A 17,499-nucleotide genomic window follows, 5' to 3' on the forward strand; every position below is an offset into this window, starting at 1 on the left:
CCTCACCCCATGTCCTTGGATGATCTCACCCAGCGGTTTCATGTAGATGTTAAATAGCAAGGGGGAGAGGACCGACCCTTGAGGCACCCCACAAGGGAGAGACCTCGGAGCCGACCTCTGACCCCCCACTAACACCGACTGCGACCGGCCAGAGAGGTAGGAGGAGAACCACTGAAGAACAGTGCCTCCCACCCCCAGCCCCTCCAACCGGCGCAGAAGGATACCATGGTCGATGGTATCGAAAGCCGCTGAGAGATCGAGGAGCACCAGGACAGAGGATAATCAACTAAACATGAGCCAGCAATGTGCAGCAGCGGCCAAAAAAGCCAACACTATCCTAAGCTGCATCAACAAGGGGATACACTCCAAGACCAGGGAAGTACTAATACCACTTTACTACGCCCTCGTCAGGCCACATCTGGAGTACTGCATCCAGTTCTGGTCACCACACTTCAAAAGAGACATTGAAACTCTGGAGAAGGTGCAGAAAAGAGCAACCAAAATGATTAGGGGACTTGAAACCAAGAGGGGACATGATAGCTGTATACAGGTATATGAGGGGTTGCCACAGAGAGGAGGGGGCCACTCTATTCTCCAGAGCACCAGAGGGCCGGACGAGGAACAACAGCTGGAAGCTAACCAAGGAGAGATTCAACCTAGAAGTAAGGAAGAACTTCCTGACGGTCAGAGCGATCAACCAGTGGAACAACCTGCCTGTGGAGGTTGTAAACTCCCCAACTGTGGACACTTTCAAGAGGAGATTGGACTGCCAGTTGGCTTGGGTGCTTTAGGATTCCTGCTCAGGCAGAGGGTTGGACTTCATGGTCCCTTTCAACTCTAACAATAAATAAAATAAATAAATAGAGCATGCACTCAAAAGCCCAATTGGGCTTATTATCCAGACAAGTCCTTATTTCAGGGAAACGCGATAATAAAAGTTTTTGAACAAGTAATCAAAATTTTGTTAAGAATGAGCAAAACATTTCCCACGTTTGTAGAGCTTCCATGGTATAGATTAATGTAAGTATGCGAGAGCAGTCATGGGCTTACCTAGGTATGCCCATGTTTCACCATCACTCCGCAGTCTGCATTGGCTGCCGATCAATTTCCGGTCACAATTCAAAGTGTTGGTTATGACCTTTAAAGCCCTTCATGGCATCGGACCACAATATCTCCGAGACCGCCTCCTGCCGCACGAATCCCAGCAACCGATTAGGTCCCACAGAGTGTGCCTTTTCCAGGTCCCGTCAACTAAACAATGTCGGTTGGCGGGCCCCAGGGGAAGAGCCTTCTCTGTGGCGGCACCGGCTCTCTGGAACCAACTCCCCCCGGAGATTAGAACTGCCCCTACTCTTCCTGCCTTCCGTAAACTCCTTAAAACCCACCTTTGCCGTCAGGCATGGGGGAATTGAAACATCTCCCCCTGGGCACGTTTAATTTATACATGGTATGCTTGTGTGTGTGTCTGTTAGTATATGGTTTTTTAAAAAATCTTTAAATATTTTAATTAATTGGATTACTTATGATTTGTTTCACTTGTTGTGAGCCGCCCCGAGTCTTCGGAGAGGGGCGGCATACAAATCCAAATAATAAATAAATAATAAATAAATAAATAAATAAATAAGTAGAATGATGGGCATTATTCTCTTAAGATTACATAGAGAGAGATAATGATTAAATCTAAAATTGAAAATTATTAATTCACCATTTATTTAAAAAGAAATGAAGGATATTTTGTCTTACAAAGTAAGACCTTTTGAATCTGCAAAGTAGTCAGATCATTAGCTAGGAAGTTGAATCTAAAACCAATTCTATCAAGTGCTTCAATGTGAAATAGAAGTTCCTTGATATTTCTAAACCAGGCTACCACTCGACCCTTTCTGAAGTTTATTTTTTCTTTCCCATTAAGCTGCTATGCACATTGATTCAGGGACTCTGGAAAAGAACATTTCAAATTGTACCTCACAAAGAAATAGCCAGTATCTCATGTGAAATAATTAATTAAAGGAAAGGGATAAGAAAGCCCTAGATTGCTAAACTGATATAGTGGAGAAACACTTTAACAAGATTTTTAATACTGTATTTATTTTTATAAATGATTATTCATGTCTTTTATCCATTGGAATGCTCAATTGGTACAGTATATGGCTGATTATACATTTAATTGTACATTTTTAGTATATTTTTTTATTTTTCTCCACCTTAAAACTAACATAAATGAAAACACATATATCATTTAATTGTACAATTGATTTTACACTTGGTTGTACACTCCTAAAAAGAATTCCAAGAAGACTGAAGATGTCCCAAGCAAGATGGAAAGCAGAACAGAACAGAGAGTAAGAAAGATAAATGGGGAGGAAGAAATGAAATTCCCTTTCTAATTACTGATTTTTTTCAGAGTATAAGACACACCTTTTCCCCTCTAAAGAGGGTGGCAATGTCAGTGCATCTTATACACCAAATGCAGCCATTTTGTGCTGTCCCAAAGGCCTTCCCCCTCATCCTATTTTTATACAGAGGGTCAGGGAAGCTTGCAGAAAGCTCCTCGGTGCTGGGGGTTGGCGAAAATGGTCCGTTTTTTTGCAAAAAGCAGGCAATTTTTCACTCATTTTTTCACCAAAATGGGGTGGTCAAAAGGCCTGGGGATCCTGCAGAGAGCTCCTGGGAACTAGGGGAAGGCAAAAATACCCCCATTTTTGTGAAAAACCAGATGAAAAGTGTCCCCATTCACAAACATGGGGACACTTTTGCCATCACCCAGCAGCTCCCTGCAGGCTTCCCAGATCCTTTGCCCATCCATTTTTGTGAAAAAATGGGTGAAAAACAGCCCATTTTTTTTGCAAAACCAGGGCTGTTTAATTACCCCAAGAAGAGAAGAGAAACCACAACTGAGTTGTGTATCCTTTGCATGAAGAAAATTGCAGTATAATTTCCATCTCCAGTTGTAAGTGCATCTCAAATATTGTTAGAAATACTGAGCCTATATATAAAGTGAAAAGGTAGCTTGCAGGAATATTCATGTTAATATTAGTGGAGTTAATCCTGATACAAATGATCAACTGGCTTGAGATCTAATTATCATAACCTGATTTGGACTACTGATATTAAACTAATTCTGAGTTAGAATAATGTTGGTGCATGACAGAGTGAAGGAATAAGTGTGGAATATATATAAAGGAAAATAATTTGAAGGAAGGTGAGAAATACTGTATGCAGTATATATATTATATATACAGTATTTCTTATCTTCATTTTATTTCAATTCAATAATTTTTTTTCAATATTGAATAATTGAATTTATCCTGTGTGTTGTAACAGTTGCTCCTGAAGATCCCAGTAGAAAAGTTGATGGTGATACAATTATTTTCAATAACGTGCAAGAAAGATCAAGTGCTGTATACCAGTGCAATGCCTCTAATGAATATGGATATCTATTAGCAAATGCATTTGTAAATATTTTAGGTAAGATGGTGCTTTTTAAAAATTAAAAATCCAATAATAATGGTGCTTTATTACTCGTTAGGAGACAGTACCTACTACAATATTGATTCATTTATAACTTTAGTATTTATTGGACATGTCTTTCTAGCATCACAGTTATATTACTATATTAATATAAATGTAATTAATGAATGTCAGATTTGATATCTCAACATCAAATGTCATCTCCAATGAAGTCTTAATGCAATCCTATTCGTCTTTATTAGGGGGATTAGTAGGCAAGACCCTATAAAGGTAAAGGTTTCCCCTATCCAACTCTCAGGAAGGGTGCTTCTTAACTTTGGGAGCCAGAGTTCTCCATAGACATTTCTGTGGTCACGTGGCTAGCATGTCTATATGCCAAGGTGCATACAACGCTGTTATCTTGCTACTCGAGTGGTACCTATTTATCTACTCTCATGATTTTGAACTGCTAGGCGGGCAAAAGCTGTGACAAGTAATGAGAGTTCACCCCATTGTGTGGCACTTGGGTCTTGAACATAGGCTATCAGCATTCCAGCTGACAAGCTAAGCATCATTTAAGCACCGAGACATCACTTTTATATGAAATCCTATTCGTCTTTATTTGGGGGATCATTAGGCCAGGTTGCATAAGAAAATTATTTGGATTACTCAAATTTTTAAGATACCTGTGTCTTCAAATCAGTCTTGACCCCTGCTTGCACAAGTCCCTCCAGTTGTCTTAGCCACATTTTTGGAAGTGATTTCACCTTACCCTCTTTCTAAAATTGAGAGTATGTGACCCAAAGCCATCCACTGGATTTGTGCCTAAAGTCAGACTAGAATTTAAATTGTTTTGATTTCTAGCCTGCTATTTTAACTGCTATACCAAAATGGATTACACGTGAACCCTGGGTTAAGAATGTCTGACTTAAAGATAATCCCTAAATATGTTGTTCTTAGATGGTTACTAATCTTATTCAAATGTTTATGTAAGGCAGAGAACTTTCTTGGAAAATTAAAAAAAACCATAATAAATTTATTATTGAAATCTCAAATATTGCATTTACTGCAACGAAAGACAGTTTTGTTTCCAACTTCACATCTGTAACAGCAGAGAGTTCTACTTAATTCACTTAGGGTATGATAATGGCAACATAATTAACTTATCCTCTGAAGTGTGTGTCTGTCTTGTTGGGTTCTCTGGTTTGGTTCTGCAACGCAACAAGACAGACACAAACTTCAGAGGATAATTAGATCTTTAAAAAAAACAATTACTACCCTCTTGCTTTTTTATGTACACCAAGAACATATGCACCAAAGACAAATTCCTTGTGTGTCCCATCATACTTGGCCAATAAATAATTCCATTCCATTCTTCTTAGGATTTGATAAGGGAAACATTATTATTACATGTTATTGGGACATTTATTTGCCCAAATTAGGTAACATCATCAATGCTATACATATACACTTCTATAAATAAACTAGATATATAAACTTTCCTACACAAATGCATTCAAAATATTCACACCATTAAAAAAAATTTTTTCCAGCTGAACCACCAAGAATCCTTACTCCATACAATAAACTTTATCAAGTCATTGAAAATAAGCCTGCATTGCTGGATTGTGCTTTTTTTGGTTCACCTATGCCTGAAGCTGAATGGTAAGTCACTTACAATGGGGGGGGGGGATCTTTAATGCTTAATGCACATCAAACTAATGAATATTGTGGGAATATGGAAAGTTAAATAGAGATCTATACCTTTTTGTGTATTTAAACTGCTTGTCTTCTATTTCATGTGAAAGGAACCTTGATTAATTTATTTTTCAATTTTATACATAATTAATTTGTCTTACATTACTTAACAAACATCTGGTGACAAATTACATCCATGACTATAAATGATCATTATATTTTCTTTTAAATAACTTCCAGCAAGAGAAGAGTCAGTTAGGTTTGGGATTACAAGAATAAGCAATTCCCCTACCAAGTGCTCTCGTCAATAGAATCATCCAGTAATTTCAGAGCGTGGAGTGGAGATAATGAAATATTAGCCTTCTATGATATGCTTTAGTCCCAAAATTTATTGGGGCATTATATTAAAAAATACCATGTTAAATCCAATCATTTATTTAACATTCTGTATGAGTTGGATCTTTTTTGTTGTTTATGTATATAATCATTCTCCGTACTGAAGGAGCGGGTCCAGCAGTCACATGGGTTGCTCATGTCCAATCCGGTGGAACTGAGCCTAGTGTTAAAAAAGCTTGCCGGATCCGCCCCTTCCCCAGAATTCGCTCAGTTCGCATATCCTGCGGTTGTATTGTGATAGCTCGTTCAACATTCTAACACCTTCCCTTCGATCTTTTCCTTCAAAAGTAGTAAGAATTATTTATCCTTATTTATTTACTTGCACTAATAGCGCCAGCCGTTTGTGGCTCGGCTTTTTTCCTTGGGAGAAGTTGCGGTTTCGTTTCCCCCCGGCTGTTTTGCCGTTTACGATCCCCGCTGCCGCTTGTGGATTCTTTTAATCCTTTGGCCTGGAGGTCTTGGTGCAAGTATTGATTCATTGATTCATTATTGTATTATTGTTAAAGGGCTTAAGAAATACCTCCTGCGGAGTGAGACGCTTGTTTCTAGTCTCCTGGACTTAGTTGATCGCTTCCCCTTTAAGAATTCTATTACGGAGCGATTTTTCGGCGCGAAGGCCTTCGCGCCCTTTTTAAATTTAGGCCTCTCGTGTTGGCCTCCTGCCAGCCGCGTAGGCCTCAGTCCACCGCGTGGATCCCGGAGTGGGCTTTGGGACGCTCAGGCTTAATTCTCCACCGGCTAAGCCTCCAACCAGAGTGCCTTGGTTTACTTTAATTAAAGTTTAGGGAGGCTGGCCACGCTGTATTTGGGGACACGAACTCTGGGTTTGCCCAGATTGCCCTCAAGTCTCAGCAGCTCCGAGGCCTCGGAGCAGGATCCATTCCTCTTGGGAAGGCTTTGAAATTCTTCTCCCTAATTATTCAGTTATTTGGCTCAGCCTGGTCTTCTGTTAATTGTCAGACTATGGCTACTTTTCCCAAGAGAGGCACAACTAAAGGTCCCAGAGAGGCCAGGCCTACAGGCGATGAGATTACCAGTATCCCCCAGGCCTCGACCTCCTCTTCTTCAGGGGCCCGCCCCTCGACCAAGGTCACCAGGGCTGAGAAGAGAAGGGACCTAGCCCTACAAAGAATCCATGACAAATCAGCAAAGCGTTTGAAAGTACAGGCCCAAGTACTCAGTAGTCTAGACCCCCCAGAGGCTTCTAGTCTGCCTCCTTCTGGGGTCCCTGTGTTATCTCTGGATGAGCCAAACCTAGACAGACCCCAACCTAACCTATGGGGAATAGGTCCAGAGGAACCAGATATTATTGAAGATTCCCCCCAGCCAGGATCCTCCCAGGCCTTCAGGGATTCTTCTGCCATTCCTGCTGATATTTCTAGTTTACCTCCTGAATTCCAATCTATTTTTTCTGTGTTGTCCAAGGCCATTGATGCTAAATTCTCTACCATCAATGAGCTTCCCTTACCTCCTCCACCTCCTCGTCCCTCCCGCCCCTTGGGTTCTTCCCCAGCGGTTAGAGCTCCTATTCAGGATGATTCAGATTCCTCTCAGGACGAATATGAGGATATGGAGGAGGATGAGGATCCTTTTCAAGGCCTCTCAGATGATGAGGAATCCCAAATAAAGGTTCCTTCTCCAATTACTATTTTTCCTTCTCAATTGTTCAAATCTCTCCTCCTCAAAGCTAGAATTTCTACGGGATTGGCGGCCCAGGAGAAACAGGCCTCCACATCCACTGATCCCCCGGAGGAGAATTTACCTTACTTCACAGAGGAACAGGAGGATAACGAGGTAATTCCTATGCCTAAATTGTTTAAAGATGCCTTACTTAAGCAGTGGGATTTCCCAGCCTCTGGGCTTAATCCATCAACCAAGGACAGAAAATTGTACAAACTTTCCTCTTCCTATGAGGAGCTCCTATCCTTTCCTAAACCGGATGAACCTGTCAAGATCCTTCACTCGGCGGCGGCTGTGCCAGGTGAAGCAGAGGAAGTCCTCCGCCCAGAGGACAAGCGGATTGAACAAATGCTCAAAAGAGGATTCACCGCAGATTCCTGGGCCATTAAAAGTTCTGCAGCGGCTTCCTTTTTCTCCAGAGCCATGCTTCTGTGGCTTCGCCAACTTCAACAGCATATTCCTCCCGATGACTTGAGAGGTCAACAAGACTTCAACAAGGTCTTTGCAGCTGCCCAGTACGTGGCTGATGCCACCTTACAATCCACTAGATTTTCTGCTAAGTCTATTGCAGCTTCTACAACGGCAAGAAGACTCCTATGGATTCGCCCTTGGCAAGCGGGAGTACGCCAGAAGTGGCAGTTATCCCTGGGACCCTTAAAGCGCGACCTTCTTTTCGGTGATCTGCTGGATCCACTCCTCACGGAAACCACGGACAAGAAGAAAGTTTTGGGTCCAACCACCAAAAAGGCTACCAAAACGCAGTCCTTTCGTCGCCCAGGGCGTCAGCAAGATCAAGCGGCTTCCTATCAGAGATCTCCAGGTCAGTATTCCCCCCGCTTTCGTTCCCAAGGTAGGAACTCCAGGGGCAGAGGTTTTCGCTTCCAAAGGGGAGCGTCCTCTAACAGGGCTTCAAAGAAACCTAGATGGTAATTTTTCCTCAATTCCCATAGGTGGTCGTCTAGCCCATTTCGCCTCTAATTGGCGTCTCACCTCCAAGGACCCCTGGGTCATTGACACTGTTCAAACAGGCCTTCTTTTAGAATTTATTTCTCCCCCCCCCGAAACGTTTTATTTCCTGCCCTTCTCCCAGGTCCTCCTCAGATTGTAACCGTATGGAGGAGGCCATTTCCCACTTATTGTCCATCAGAGCCATTCAACCGGTTCCCTCCGGTCAGAAGGGTCTAGGTTTTTATTCCATCCTATTTATGGTTCCAAAATCCTCCGGAGGTTGGAGAGCTATTTTGGATTTAAAGAAGCTGAACCTATTCATCAAATATAGGAAGTTTAAGATGCACTCCTTATCATCTATTTTGGCCGCCATTCACACGGGAGACTTCATGGTCTCTTTAGACCTCACTGAGGCCTACCTCCACATTCCTATAGCCAAATGCCACAGAAAATTTTTACGTTTCTCCTTTCAAGGCAGGCATTTCCAGTATAGGGCGATGCCATTTGGCCTTTCCTCGGCCCCTCGGGTCTTTACAAAGCTCTTGGGGTCCCTGGCGGCCTATATCCGGGCGTCTCCCATTCACATTTTATGTTATCTTGATGATATTTTGATTCATGGGAACTCCCTAGAGAAAGTGAAAACAGACCTTTCTATCACCATGTCAGTCCTTCAGGACCATGGATTTTCCATCAACTTTGATAAAAGTCATCTCCAACCTTCCACATCCATCCTACACCTGGGATCCATTATTGACTCGGAATCCTCCCAGGTTTTTCTCTCTCCCGAGAGAAAATTCAGTATAGGGGAGTTAATTTCTTGCATTTTATCTAAACCTTCAGTATCCATAGTAACCTTGTCTTCCCTTTTGGGGAAGATGGTGTCATGCATAGGCATCATTCCCTGGGCTCGCCTTCATGCTAGGGAACTTCAGTGGCTCCTATTACCCTTTCAGAGATCGGGGCACAGCAACTCAAATCGTCGCATTGTCATCCCACCAATTGTTCGCAGATCCTTCAAGTGGTGGAAGTCTCCGGCCATGGACAAAGGATCCCCGTTCAGGTGCCCGGATCAATTTGTCATCACCACAGATGCCAGTCTATCGGGATGGGGCGCCCACGCCCAGGGGATGATAGCCCAGGGCACGTGGTCCCCGGAGGAAGCTTCCAAGCCAATCAATTGGCTAGAGTTAAGAGCCGTTTCCCTGGCTCTGAAGCATTTCTCTCCTCGCATTCCCAACCGGCACGTTCTCATTCTCACCGACAACATTGCCACAAAAAGCCATATCTGCAGACAGGGGGGCACGAGATCCAAGGCCCTCATGAGGGAGGCCCTCAAGTTAGGCCTTTGGGCGGAAAAACATCTTCGGTCGCTCCTAGCCGACCACATCTCGGGGAGCCTCAACGTCCAGGCGGATTGGCTATCTCGAGCAACGATAGACCCAGGAGAGTGGAACCTCCATCAAGACCTGTTCCATCAAATCAGCCTCAGATTCGGCCTACCAATCCTGGATCTCTTCGCGACCAATGCGAACGCCCAACTCCCTCGCTTCTTTTCCAGATTTCCATCCCCGGGAGCGGAAGCAATCAATGCCCTCCGGAGCCCATGGCCTCCAGGCCTACTTTACGCTTTCCCTCCGATTCCAATTCTCCCGGACGTGATTCACAAGGTCCTCACCGAGAGGGCCCGAGTAATCTTAATCGCCCCTCATTGGCCCCGCCGGCCCTGGTTCGCGGATCTCCAACAGTTGTCCGTCCAGGACCCTTGGCGACTCCCCGTTTCGGGGGATATGCTGCGGCAGGGGGCCTCATTCCATCCAGACCCGGAGTGGTTCCACCTCACCGCCTGGCTGTTATCAGGAGAGACTTAGAACTGCGTGGTCACGACCCCGATACAGTGGAGGTCATTTTAAAGGCCAGAAGGAGTTCGACCAATCGAATCTACGACCACACGTGGTCCAAGTTTCACCAGTGGTGTCTACAGGAAGGCCTCTCTCCCCTGTGCATTCCCATACACAGAATCATTTCCTTCCTTATGCAAGGTTTCCATAAAGGACTTTCCACCAGCACCCTCCGGCGTCATCTGGCAGCCATTTCATCTGTCCTAGGGGGCCCCCGCAGACAGCCTCTCCGATCCTTCCCAGAAGTTCAGGAATTCCTCAAGGGCATAGCCAACCTCAGACCTTCCAAGGTCCACAGGTATCCATCCTGGGATTTGCCACGGGTTCTCCATTCCCTCACGCAGGCACCATACGAACCCCTAAAATCGGCGTCCCTCAGGTACCTATCCTTTAAAGTAGCATTCCTGGTGGCTATTACCTCTGCCCGACGCATTTCGGAGCTGGCTGCCCTCTCAATCAGGCAGGACCTTTGTCAATTTCATCAGGACAAGGTAGTCTTGCGACTGGACCCCACCTTCTTACCCAAGGTCAGTTCCATGTTCCACAGAACTCAAGATATTGTCCTGCCCTCCTTCTGCCTCCAACGAGACCATCCCTTGGCAATTAGATGGCACACCCTGGATCTCATTAGAGCGCTGAGAATCTATATCCAACGCACAGGACCTTTTCGGAGGTCAGAAGCACTTTTTATAGCCTATCACCCCAGAGTCATGGGTACCAAAGTGTCTTCAACAGTAATAGGCCGTTGGATCAGAGGGACTATATCTAAGGCCTATGAGTCGGCCTCCCTCTCAGTTCCAAGGAACATCACAGCGCATTCCACCAGGAGCGCAGCCACCTCGGCCGCTTGGGCGACTCAAGCCCCGTTGGAGGAGGTCTGCAAAGCAGCCACTTGGGCCTCGCCAAATTCCTTCATCAGGCACTACAAGATTGATACTTACGCTTCAGCGGACGCTGCCTTCGGCAGAAGGGTACTCCAATCCGTTATCTCACACGATAGCAATCTAATCCCACCCTAGGGACCATCTATTGGGTATGTCCCATGTGACTGCTGGACCCGCTCCTTCAGTACGGAGAATAGGCGTTGATTGCTTACCTGAACGCCTCTTCTCGTACGGTGAGCGGGTACAGCAGTCACTTCCCGCCCTTGTATGTGTCTTCTTTACCTTCCTATAACCTTTCTTCCTCTAACAATAAGAGTTGAACACTACAGAGCTTCACAGCTGAGCCTAGTCTATGGATTCGCGAATTCTGGGGAAGGGGCGGATCCGGCAAGCTTTTTTAACACTAGGCTCAGTTCCACCGGATTGGACATGAGCAACCCATGTGACTGCTGTACCCGCTCACCGTACGAGAAGAGGCGTTCAGGTAAGCAATCAACGCCTATTTTATACAGTTTATCGAATATTATTACATCTCTATAGGGGTTTAGAGATGCAGTGGACATCTTGCTTCCAAGTAAAGTTTAAATTAATGCATAATTTGAATAATCTCTTTCCAATGCATAGGTTTCAAGGAATGAAAGGTAGCATTATCCAGGGCAACCAGTATGTTTTCCATAATAATGGGACCCTGCAAATTCTGAAAGCCAAGAAGGACAGCAGTGGCACATACACCTGCATAGCAAGAAATAAACTAGGAAAAGCACAAAATAATGTTCAGTTAGAAATCAAGGGTAAGAAACCCTGGCTCTGAAATAGAAGCCTCCTAATCTGTTTGCCAATTTGTAACTGTTAAGTATCATAGTAATTATTTTATGTTTCAGAACCCACAATGATTATTAAGCAGCCTGAATACAAAGTAGTACAAAGGATGGAGCAGGTTTTCTTTGAATGTGTAATTAAATATGATGCAACATTAATACCTACAATTATATGGTTGAAGGAAAATGATGAATTGCCAGCTGATGGACGGTATGTATTCCTAATCCAAGCTCCACTTCTTTACAAGTTAATTAAACATCAACAAGGGGATTTAATACAGTTTTCCAGATATAATTTAATAATATATCCTGTTGCAGATTTTAAAAATACTATTTTTTTAAGATAGTGCTTTCTGCAATGCATCAATTATGATTTCTCTCCACAAGGTATGTATGCTAGAATAAGATTCAATATGGTAACCCCTCTGTGTAACATCATACTGCCTCTTTTGATATATTTACCAAGTATCTTTCCTAGGATCATATCTCAGCTGCAAAGAGAAAAGAAAACCAGAATGCTATAGTGCAGGGGTCTCCAACCGCCGGTCCGCGGACCGGCACCGGGCCGCTGGGGGTTTTCAGCCGGTCCGCGGCGCCAGGGCCCCCTCGGCCTTTCCGCGCTGCCCACCGCCCGCCCGATTTGCCCCCTCTGCTCCTCTGCCACCTCCTGCCTTTCACCGCAGCTCCTCCCGCACCCGGAACGCACGCCCTGCCCGCCTCACATTTGCCGAGAGGACTTTCGCCCCGGGCTCTCAGCAAGGGGGCTGCATGAGAGGCGGGGCCGGCGGAAGGTGATATTCAATGTCGGGGGCGCACGGGCGGTCTTGCGCGCGCTCCCTATCTCCCTGCTAGCCCACTCGGAATACTGTATTCAAAATAAGAAAAGCCTTCGCCGGCAAAGGCTTTTCTTATTTTGAATACGTATTCCGAGTGGGCTAGCAGGGAGATAGGGAGCGCGCGCAAGACCGCCCGTGCGCCCCCGACATTGAATATCACCTTCCGCCGGCCCCGCCTCTCATGCAAACCCCCTTGCTGAGAGCCCGGGGCGAAAGTCCTCTCGGCAAATGTGAGGTGGGCAGGGCGTGCGCGCGTCACCGCTGAGAAGAACGGAGAGAGAACGAGAGTGAGTGAAAGCAACAGACAGCAAGATAGAGAGAAAGTGAGAAAGAGAGAGTGAGAGAAAGGGGGGGAGAGAAAGAGATAGCAAGAGAGAGAGAACAAGAGAGAGAAAGAGCGTGAGAAACAAAACAAGAGAGAAAGAGAGAGAGAGAGAAAGCAAAAGAGACAGAAAGAAAACAAGAGAGAGAAAGTGAGAAGAAGAGAGAGAAAGAGGGGGAGAGAGAGAGAAAGAGAGAGGGGGGAGAGAGAGAAAGAGAGGGAGAAAGAGAGGGAAAGGGGGGAGAGATAGCAAGAGAGGGAGAGAGAAAGAGAGAGGGAAAGGGGGAGAGAGGGGGGAGAGAAAGAGGAGATAAAGGAAGAGGAGAGAGAGAAAGGAAGAGAAAGAAAGAAAGAGGGATAGAAAGAGAGAGAGAGTGAGAGATGCTCAGTGAGCCTTTCTTTGAAGTTGCCTTTCTTTCTTTCTTTCTTTCTTTCTTTCTTGCTCTTTTTCTTTCTCTCTTTTACCTTTCCTTCCTCTATTTCTTTTCTTTCTCCTTCCTACCTTCTTCCCTCCCTCCCTCCAGTCCTTCCTCTCTTACTCTCCCCTTTCATAAGTTTCCTTGCTTCCTTCCTCTGTTCCTGTCCCTTCCCTCTTTCCTTCTTCCTTCCTTCCTTCCTTTCCTCCCTTCCTTTCCTCCCTCCATTTCTTGCTTTCCTTTTCCTTCCTCCCTTCTTTCCTCCCTCATTCCCTTCTTTCACTCCTTCCTCTCTTACTCTCCCCTTTCACACCTTTCTTTGCTTCTTTGCACCCTTCTTCTGTTCCTGTACCTTCCCTCTTTCCTTCCTTCCTTCCCACCCTCCGTCCATTCATTCACCCATTCCTCTCTTGATCGCCCCTTTTACGGCGCCGCTGACAGCTAGCTCCCCCCCCCCCACCGGGCCATGGAAAACTGGTCTAGTTGAAAGCCGGTCCCTGGTGCAAAAAAGGTTGGGGACCTCTGCTATAGTGATTAACACATTACATTAAACTATTATTACTAAAACAATAATAGATTCTGATGCTTTCATCAAAATGATAATAGCTGCATCATGCCATTAGGATGTAGGTTTCATTTATTTCATACCTTTGTGCGTTGTGATGACACTCATACAAAAGGGGTGGAGGTTGTATCAATACATTGCTCTCTTAATTTCTTTGCTTTGACAGACACAACCCCAGCAGGTGCCTCTGTTATTTGTCATTTCTTAGTGCTTTGATTTGAGAAATGTCTGTGGAATGCATATTTCAACATATATTTGTGGTAAATTTATTTTGCAATATTTAAAATTCTCATTCTAAATTCATCGCAGCTCTTCAGAAATTAAATGGCCAACAAATCATTGTAGTAAATAAAATTATGTACATTTGTTATTCTGCCATTATTCCAACTGATTCTATAATTCCACTGTACCTTCTTTCATTTTTTGTAATGGACTCTGGTCGTCCAATTTGGTTTCTCCTTTGGATTCCTTCTTGAACTGTTGTCAAGTAACAAATACATCTGTATTAAGATGTACTATTGTTCTTTAGTATAACTAATAAACTATGTATTTAGAACTGTTTGCAATAATGGAATAATTAAATATATTGTAATTACAGGTTTATTGTAGGTAAATATAACTTGACCATTATGAATGTCACTGATAAGGATGGAGGAGAATATACTTGCCTAGTTAATACTACATTGGATAGTGTTTCTGCAAATGCTGTACTCACTGTTGTGGGTAAGATATCTCTTAATATAGAATTAAAGAAAAAGCAAATCTGTTATCTTTTTGTGAACATATTAACCTGTTTTAAGCTATTCTGATATGATAGTTTTGGAATATTCTAAAAGTAAGAATATTCTAAAATATTCTAAAAGAATATTCTAAAAGGCAAGACAGGATGATTTCTTATACACTTACCTAAAACTCTAGTAGCTTTTAGCATATCCAGCATTTGGACCTGAACTGAGAAAATATGGTTCTGTGTTTTCTCTGTATAGATTTTCTTTCCATCCCAGAATCTTAATATTTAGGGTTTGGTAAGCATTATAATTATTTATCTTTCTTTATAATGTGATTTCATAAATTAAGCTTCCTGTTTTTTGTAGAGTTAAAAAATAACCTGTGGCTGAGAGAAAAATATTTTAAAATATCTTAATTATTTGAATTTATATTTGGTAAGGTAGACATTATTCAATTAATCTTGTTTTAAAACTGCATATCCAATTAGAAAGTATTTTTGTAGAAAGATCTCCTACATAGCATCTGGAGCTTTAATGGAAAAGTACAGGTTTTCATTAGCAGGGAGGTGACACACAAATACATATTGCCTTATTTGACAGATTTCAAAAGAGCTTGGAGGTGAACATACTATTATTAAAATGAGAGAAACAAAATATCAGTATGCTCTAAAGAAATATTTGTTATGGTTCAGTATTTGTCAGTTGTTGGATTATCCTGAAGGAGATTAAAACTTTCAGAATTTGCCAAATTGGCCAATATTTTCATTAATAACTGGTTAAAGTTAATGCTTATCAAATTGCAGGTGATATAATATTGAGTGAGATAGGCAATCTGGAGGGCAGAAATAATTTTTAAAAATCTTCAGAGATTAGAGAAATAAATTGAAAGTTACAGAATGAAGTTTAGCTGTGAAGTAAAAAAGATTATCCGCTAAAGAAAGACAAATCAGAGGTATGTGAACAGCATGGTTCATGGTTTTATGATGATAATTGTGAAAAAGATACTGATGAAATGTAAACAATAAAAGTCATCAGTAAATCTTGGCTGCAAATATGCATGTGTATACATACATATATGCCTAAATATAGATGTAGCATTAGAGATCTTCCACAAAAATACCTTAATTTTATTTTATTTTAGTTACACCACTTAAAATAATTTCTTGAGTTCTGGCCAGCATACTTCAAAAAGGGTCAGAGAAATAGGAATAGGATTAAAGCAGGCAATGAAAATTATTAGAGGTTATCCTGTAAAGAGAAATTGGCTGAACTGGATATGTTTAATTTTGAGAAAAACTGATAGGCAAAGCAAAAGAAAAGATAGCTTTTCTCAGGTATGTAAGATTCTGTATGTCATACAAAAACACTTGTTCTGTCTTATTTTGGAACAACTTTGGATCTATGTAAATTGTAGGTTTACATAGGTATAACTAATTCCAGTAATGTTAATGTGGAATAAAATCTTTTAACAGTGAAAACATTTCAATGCTGGAATCAGTACCCAAAGATGTTGAACTCTACTTCTTTGCCAGGGTTTAGATGGATGCCAAACAGACTTTTTTCGGGAATGCTTAAAGTTCCTGCATTGTACAGGCATTTGGCTTACATAGCCTAAATGATCCCTTTCAATATGTTGAGTCTATAGCAGTGAGGGCGAACCTATGGCACAGGTGCCACAGGTGGCACAGAGAGCCATGTCTGCTGGCACATGAGCCGTTGCCCTAGCTCAGGTCCAACATGCATGTGTGTGCCGGCAAGCTGATTTTTTGCTTGTATAGAGGCCCTGGGAGGGCATTTTTGGTTTCCAGAGAGCCTCCAGGAGGATGGGGCAGGAGTTTCTACCCACCCTGGCTCCAGGGAAGCCTTTGGAGCCTGGGGACGGCAAAACACAAGCCTACTGGGCTCACCAGAAGTTGGGAGGGCCTCCGAGGGGCAGGGAAAGCTGTCTTCCCCCTCCCCAGGCAATGAATTATGGGTGTGGGCACTCGCACATGCATGATAGCACATGTGCCCACTCTTTCGGCACCCGAGGAAAAAAAGGTTCGCCATCATTGGTCTATAATTTGACAATTGTCTGCAAGGATATTCAGTACTCAGATAAAAGAGGCTTTTGTTGTTATTTTCATTCAATGCATATTATGCACATTTTTGCAAATGAAATAATTACATTTTATTACAATATCAAGTCATATTCTAACTACTAACACAAGTTTTATAGTTTATATTAATATCCTTTTTTCCAGCTCCTCCAACAGTTCCACCTATTGCTTACGGTAAACTAATAATAAGTATTGCTTGCATTATATACCAAACCTTCCTAAACTTTCTGCTTTTTTCAGACTTTCTCTTTTTATTTTTGTTTGGTTATATATTTATATTAAATCTGCGGAAAATTATTTTATTCTTTTTATTTATGACTAAAATGTTAAACTGTTTCATTATTATATAATAACTTGTCTTCAGTATAAATTTCTCAAATAATTGCCTGAACGATTTATTAAAATCTGTGTAATTTTAATTAATTATTTTTTTAAAATTTATTGGATTTGTATGCCGCCCCTCTCCGAAGACTCGGGGCGGCTCACAACAACAATAAAAACAATATTATACTGGCACAAATTTAATATAAAAACCCCCCCTAAAAACCCTATCATAATTAAAAACCAAACAGCACATACATACCAAACATAAATTATAATAAGCCTGGGGGAAAGGTGTCTCAAATCCCCCATGCCTGGCGGTATAGGTGGGTCTTAAGTAGTTTACGGAAGACAAGGAGGGTGGGAGCAGTTCTAATCTCCGGGGGGAGTTGATTCCAGAGGACTGGGGCCGCCACAGAGAAGGCTCTTCCCCTGGGGCCCGC

At 42.7% G+C, this 17,499-nt stretch overlaps 1 protein-coding gene across 9 annotated transcripts in view; it reads left to right on the top strand.

The window, feature by feature from the left end:
* The window catches only part of NRCAM (neuronal cell adhesion molecule), a 409,870-nt gene that overhangs the window by 178,917 nt on the left and 213,454 nt on the right, over positions 1-17,499 (top strand). For 7 of the 9 annotated variants that reach the window (XM_070755532.1, XM_070755535.1, XM_070755539.1 and 4 more), the window contains 6 exons: positions 3,322-3,465; positions 5,001-5,112; positions 11,576-11,742; positions 11,833-11,980; positions 14,507-14,631; positions 16,880-16,909. In XM_070755532.1, coding sequence (XP_070611633.1) covers positions 3,322-3,465; positions 5,001-5,112; positions 11,576-11,742; positions 11,833-11,980; positions 14,507-14,631; positions 16,880-16,909 — 726 coding nt within the window. The remainder of the gene's footprint in view (positions 1-3,321; positions 3,466-5,000; positions 5,113-11,575; positions 11,743-11,832; positions 11,981-14,506; positions 14,632-16,879; positions 16,910-17,499) is intronic. The other 2 variants (XM_070755536.1, XM_070755538.1) reach the window with 1 other exon arrangement.

The sequence above is a fragment of the Erythrolamprus reginae genome, chromosome 6 (assembly GCF_031021105.1).
Source record: "Erythrolamprus reginae isolate rEryReg1 chromosome 6, rEryReg1.hap1, whole genome shotgun sequence".
In the NCBI taxonomy this organism is placed as follows: domain Eukaryota; kingdom Metazoa; phylum Chordata; class Lepidosauria; order Squamata; family Dipsadidae; genus Erythrolamprus; species Erythrolamprus reginae.